At 38.3% G+C, this 6,428-nt stretch overlaps 1 protein-coding gene across 1 annotated transcript; it reads left to right on the top strand.

Annotated features, from left to right (window-relative positions):
• Positions 1 to 2,060: 2,060 nt before the first annotated feature.
• On the top strand, positions 2,061 to 4,376 carry LOC138584357 (chemerin-like receptor 1). Its single transcript, XM_069656567.1, has 2 exons — positions 2,061 to 2,097; positions 2,609 to 4,376. The coding sequence occupies exon 2, from the start codon at positions 2,616 to 2,618 to the stop codon at positions 3,705 to 3,707; it is 1,092 nt and encodes a 363-aa protein (XP_069512668.1). The 5' UTR covers positions 2,061 to 2,097; positions 2,609 to 2,615; the 3' UTR covers positions 3,708 to 4,376.
• Positions 4,377 to 6,428: the final 2,052 nt, after the last annotated feature.

Genomic DNA, 6,428 nt, shown 5'->3' with positions numbered 1-6,428 from the left:
GCGTAAAATCTTTGTCGCTCTCTCTCAGAAATGACCATACAAAAAACCAACCTGCATACCGTACAATTAAAATTACCATTACTGTTAATTTCTCTACCATATGCAGAGTTTTCAGTCATCCCATCTTGTTATCTTTTATCACTCATTACTAGCTTACTTTTAATGTTTACAAAACCAGAACAAGAACTAGTAAAATATCACAAGATATATTATTTTGATAGTTAATAGATAATATTCCTAAATCAATAATATTCAGCAAAATATTCTGAACTTTCCCCTTTTTTATCTCAGCCCAATATTGACCCATTCTACAGACTTCTTGCTAATGCTATTTGATATTTTTGAATACTGCAATATAAACCCACGAATACAGTTCGACTGTTTTACCCATAATTTGTTGTGGTTTACAAACACAAAATACAAACCAGGCAAAAACAAAAGCTTACTGACCGGAATCCAGGGGATATAAGGTTGTTCAGTGTATGTACACAGGGGGTGAACTGGGACAGGTGAAACTAATGAACACAGGTGAAATCAATGAGGGCAGGGCACACAATCTAAGAGGCGGGAAATCATACAAAAGGCAGGAAGATAAAAAAGACATGACATACATGGAGCAAAAACTAAAGACAAACTCAAGACTGTGATAGTAAAAGAACAGGAAATAAATCCTAAACACTGAAATACATAACTAAATCATGACAGAACACAAACTGAACAATGACAACCCATGACACCTCAAGATGATCAAAGTCATACTGTAGCAACGTTAGCACAGCTTGGGAAATAGACCGACTAACCGAGTTAGCAGCCAAGTTAGTTGGGTCTTGGGCCTATTGATAAGTAAGCCACAAAAGCAGCGACTTCCTCTGGTGGTGAAAACTTCTGCCTTACCCCGTCCTCCAGTGTTATCTGCAGATGGGCTGGCAAGAGGAGAGCTGGTCTGAGAGCAAGGTTGTACAACTTAGCCATGACAGCCCAGTACTTAGCGTGTTCCTCGACAACCTCCGGGCTACAGTCCTTGGAGATCTGGACAGCTATCTGTTAAGGCTGCACACCTCTCTTCTAGTGTGCAAATGTGCTGGTCATGAGATTTAGTATTCCATTCCAATGAGTCAGTACGCTGTGTGTGTACTGTCACAGTGGTCTTTATTTTTTCAAGTTTCGACTCAAGGGCAGTGAAGGTTGTTTTAATATCATCAGAGATGCTGAAAAAGTAAGAAAATGAAATGAAAAAGTAGATTTTGTATTTTTTAAGAAGAGATACGGGACACAGAGACTACACTGTGCTGACATGCTCACCCAACTGGAAGTTCCCCAGTATGCTTTTTTTTCCTACTCAAAATTTCCCTCTTATAATCACCACACAACTTTACTGCACTGATCGCTTTTCATCGTTATAATCACTCTGTAAAGGTGCAGAAACAGGGTCATGTGTTATCTGATTATGAATGAACCATCATAACAAACTAATAACCAGTCCCAGTGTAAACTTATGAATCCTGTTAGTTTTTATACTTATTATCATAGACTTGGTCAGTATAGAGACAGCTGTTAAACATATAACCTGCATCTTAGGTTAAGTTTAAATGTGCTTTGGCATGTACTGTATTCCGTAATGCGTGTTACTTATCGGCTGCTTCTCAGAGTAAGGATGACTTTTCAAAAAAACTTTGACTAAACATTTCAAACAGGATGCTAAGAGGAAGGAACATGCTGCAAACACCAGAGACTTGTGCAATTGCTCTGACTATTATCTACTACTATCACTGAAGATCATGTGTGAGAAAAAGAAATATTCTCACTTCTGTTGCCTGCAGGGTGCAGTATGTACAAATACGCAGAAACATCCTTGTTCTGAAAAATGGAAATACATGTTTTAATTTTAATGTACAAACAGTTTTAAGTGTGAGCGCAAACAAGAGGTTTAATAGGCTTCAGTAAAAAAATTAAATTGTGTGCGTGCTTCCTGTGGCTCCGCCTCTACTCAGGAGGTCACATGACATCATTTCCTGCATATCAGCCTACATTAATCTGTCAGTTTGATCATTTCTGCAACAAATTAATCCTCAGCTGACTGGAGAGCTTTGAGAAAAGGTAATCTTTGCTGTTTTCTGAATTTAATACTTTTATGAAAGATTTATCAAACGAGGTTGTTAAAAAGAAATATGACAATAAAATCATCTGACCTCTTTAATAAATGAAAATGTACTAATTAAGATGTATTTCAGAAACATTGCTTCTTTTCTGGGTCAATTACTTATTTTAAAATGAAAGCAGTACGGCGGACTGTCAAACCTGAACTGGCTGAAACAGAGAAACAAATGTATGAGTGATAATTATGTTGAAGGTAATTGAAGACTTGAAGAGCTGAAAAACATTTATCAAACACTTTGTTGGTTTAAAAAGATATGGATCATTTAGTAGGCTGGTCAAAGTAAGATTTCCGTCTGTCAAAGGAACTTTGTATTTTCAGTAATGTCTCTCTGAACAGCATCCTCAGCAGCTTCATTTATTTACATATAAGTCCATTCTATGTATGTTGCAGATTTTACAGACATCTATGTAGTTCAATATAAAGACTACACTTGTTTTCTTTGCGTTGCAGGTCAGTGATGGAGATGACCACTTTGCCCTTAAATCAAACAACAACAAATGAATTGGACATAAATGGCTCTACATCTGATGATAGATATTCTGAGCTGGAACGGTCTCTGAAGATCATGTCTCTCATTATTTACTGCCTGGCCTTTGTTCTTGGAGTGCTCGGGAACGGAGTGGTTATCTGGGTGACCGGCTTCAAGATGAAGAAAACAGTTAACACAGTTTGGTTCCTCAACCTCGCCGTGGCCGACTTCCTCTTCACTGCATCTCTGCCCCTGACTGTGACGTACCTGGTATTGGATTTTCACTGGCCTTTCGGGAAGTTCATGTGCAAACTCAACAGCGCAATTAGCTCTCTGAACATCTTTGCCAGTGTCTATATTCTGGTGGTGATCAGTGTGGACAGATGTGTGTCTGTGGTGTGGCCCGTCTGGGCCCAGAACTACAGAAGTGTGCGTAAGGCGTCCTGTGTGAGTCTGGGTGTTTGGGTGCTGGCTCTGATTCTCAGCTTTCCAGACCTTGTCTTCAGGGACACAGATCTATCAGATGACAAGGTAACCTGCTTCGACAACTACACCCTTTCTGATGTCGATGACGAGTCTATGTATGAGCTGCTAATGTTTCGTTTTAAGGCCAAGACCATCACCCGCTTACTCTTGGGATTTGTAGTCCCCTTCACTGTCATCGTCTCCTGTTATGCTGTGATAATCCATCGTCTCAGGAGAAACCGCACCCTGGCCAGAAAATTAAGACGCTCAGTTAAGATCATCGCTGTTGTTATCACCGCTTTTTTCCTCTGCTGGGCTCCTTATCACATCTTTAATCTAATTGAGCTGGCTTATTTCATGAACAATTCTCCAACATTATTAATCGTCATCACCATTGGGATGCCAATAACCACCGGTCTGGCCTTCATCAACAGCTGCCTGAACCCACTGCTGTATGTGTTCATGGGCCAAGGTTTCAGGGTTACAGTTTACAAATCCATCCTGAATGTGATGGAGGCTGCTTTCAAGGAGGAGGTCTCTCGCTCTTACACTGACACATCCACCATGAAAAACAGTCAGCGCAATGAGAGGTCAACTCTTAATACTGAGGTATGAGGCTGTCAATGACATGAATAAACAAATACTTCAACCAACAAATGAGTTGGACAAAAATCGAAGTTGATCCATCAAATTTCCATCAAAATGTTGATGTTTTTATACAAGAACCTTTATGACAAACTGTAAACAGCAAAATAATAATTGTATATAATATTGCAAAATAAGTTTTCACTGTAAATGAGTTTTAATGGAGGAAAAAGTAAATGTAAAATGCCAGGCCCAGTTGCCTATAGGCCGTATTTCACATCAAATAAATAAATAACATTATTATCCTGGCATTTTGACAGATAACATTGCACTAATCGTAATTAAATCATAGAATGGTGTAAACTGATATATGGAACAAATTGCACTTAATATATTGTCTGCAGTCTGAAATATTAATTTCAATCACTCCAACAAGCTCCCGAGCTACAACCACCAACTGGCCCACCACAGTCTCCAAAGAATCCAACTTTTCCACCATCTACATCTAATTGTCTTGCAACACAAACCTTTCTGTAAAAGCTTTATGCTCATGTATTTGATTTATGTGAATCATAAATGACCATAGTCATTGTACTTCTTTTTGCTATCATTATTGTCTTTTATTTTGGGGAATTGTTTCCCACCTGTAAGACAGCCTGCATAATTACTATATGACGTGTGTGCTATTATGTTATTAAAGTTATGAGTGTGACACTCTACATAAGTGTGCTCTTTTTTCCCTTTATGAGTATATTCTAGTCAACTACACTAGTGGGTCAGTCATTAGTCAGTTACAATTTCATTTTAACATTTTCATTAAAAAGTCAGTTCAGCAGCTTTTTCATTCTTTGAAATTGTTCTGAAGATAGTCGGCTCAGACTGAGGGGTCACAGATATCTGGAGCACCTTTATAAAAATTGCCAAGGCATCTTTAAAGACTGATTAAAGGTTAAGCTCAGAATACAGAACATGCCAGTGTTGTTTATTTCAAAATAATTTGTATTTTTTATAGAGGGCGTTACAGAGTATTATGATGCAAATTGTCTCAGTCAATGCTTTACTTGTTGACTGCTTTACTTTGACTGCAATCTTAAATCTTTCTAATACATTTTGGCTCTTTCAAGTCTTTCCAACAAATCACCATTATGTTTATATGACTCATCTGACCTAAAAAAGCAATGTATTCAATTAAACTGATTAACTGGAAGGAAACACTTGTGTTGTAACTGACCAAGGGAATACAAGTTGTCAGTGTAACTTTGCGGAAGATCTCTGTGTTAAAAGAAAGGATTATGCAAAGAATGAATCACAACTGCAAGAGCATGACCATATTTTAAATTTCTGATTAAAAACTCAAAAGAGGATGTTGTCTGGAAGGAACATACTGTAGACATACAGTTGTGTAATAAGCCTCATACTAATACTATTATGAGGACGGATAAATGTAAGGGACGTAAATGTAGTGCGCAGATAGGATACTACACTTAAACAGTGGTTTAAGAGGTTGATGGTTGATGGGCTCTTGACTATTGCCACTCATTGAATCACTATTTAAGAGGATAGTTATTGTAAATTGCCAATTAAGGTTATTCTCAAGGGTAGGCATTGCAAGAGAGGTGACTGCAGGACAAACTTTCTTTTTCGTTAACCGTGCCGTAATTCCACAAACACACCCTAAGAGCTGTGTGAAACACCAGACAGAAAGAAAACAATCATACAAATGACCATATTAAACACAAACAATAATACCAGGTCACCATGAATATTTACTACGTAATCATACAAAGACAATAAGTTTAAAAGATTTTAAAACAATCTAAAACACAATATTAGCGCTACATTAAATAGACAAAAAACCCCAGCATAAGCAGCGGTCTCACCGGCCTCAGCTAGCAAAGGGGCAGCTATGTCGCTAGCATGATAGCACTTCACATATTATAAACAAATACAAAGTACACCCTTTACATGCAAACTGTAAACAGTCCAAAATATAACGTAAAGTTTGGGGCCTGAACAGCGAAGGCCTGATCACCTTTCATCACAAAGCAACATTTAGGAATGGACAGAAAGTTTCTGCCAGAGGATCTCAGACAGCGATCAGGCATGTACAAAGTTAAAAGATTACAAATATAAGGTTTGGTCTGATCGTGTATGGCTTTAAAAACATGTGCTCACTTCTGCTGGAACAAGTTAAAAGCTGAGCAGCAGCATTTTGGATTAACTGTAGCTTATGAATGCTTCAATTACTGATACAAGAGTAAAGTTTGCCACAGTATCAAGTCTGGAAGTGATGAACGCACAAATGACCTAAATCTGAAAAAGACAGAAAGGGTCTGACCTAAAGACGAGACTTGAGTAGTTGAAAACCACGCCAAGGTTTCTGGCCACTTCTTTGAAATAGATGGAAAACAGGCTAAAACCAGACAACAAGTGATTCATGATATAGATTTGGAGGGAGTGACTATAATGACTTCTGTCTTGGAGTCATTCAGACTCTGTTTTTGGACATCCAGCATTTCATGTCATGCAGGTAAGACAATAGGGAAGACATGTTATTACGACTGGATTTTAGTGGGACATACAGTTGAGTGTCATCAGCATGATATGAAAGTTGTATTTACTTATCATCTGACCCAGTAGGAGCAAGTAGATGGACAATAACAGGGGATCTAGAATGGAACCCTGTGGAACCCCGCAGGTGAGGCGGAGAACCCACCGATTTTAACTGAGAAAGAAGCACGGCAATATTTC

Source organism: Semicossyphus pulcher, unplaced genomic scaffold (genome assembly GCF_022749685.1).
Source record: "Semicossyphus pulcher isolate SPU_LCO1_2020_fin unplaced genomic scaffold, fSemPul1.0.p SCAF_9, whole genome shotgun sequence".
Classification (NCBI taxonomy): domain Eukaryota; kingdom Metazoa; phylum Chordata; class Actinopteri; order Labriformes; family Labridae; genus Semicossyphus; species Semicossyphus pulcher.
The sequence above is the reverse complement of the archived record's forward strand: the minus strand, read 5'-3'. Positions and strand labels throughout refer to the sequence as shown.

Excerpts from the sequence above, each read along its gene's own strand:
- LOC138584357 (XM_069656567.1), top strand. The coding sequence starts at position 2,616 with ATGGAGATGACCACTTTGCCCTTAAATCAAACAACAACAAATGAATTG.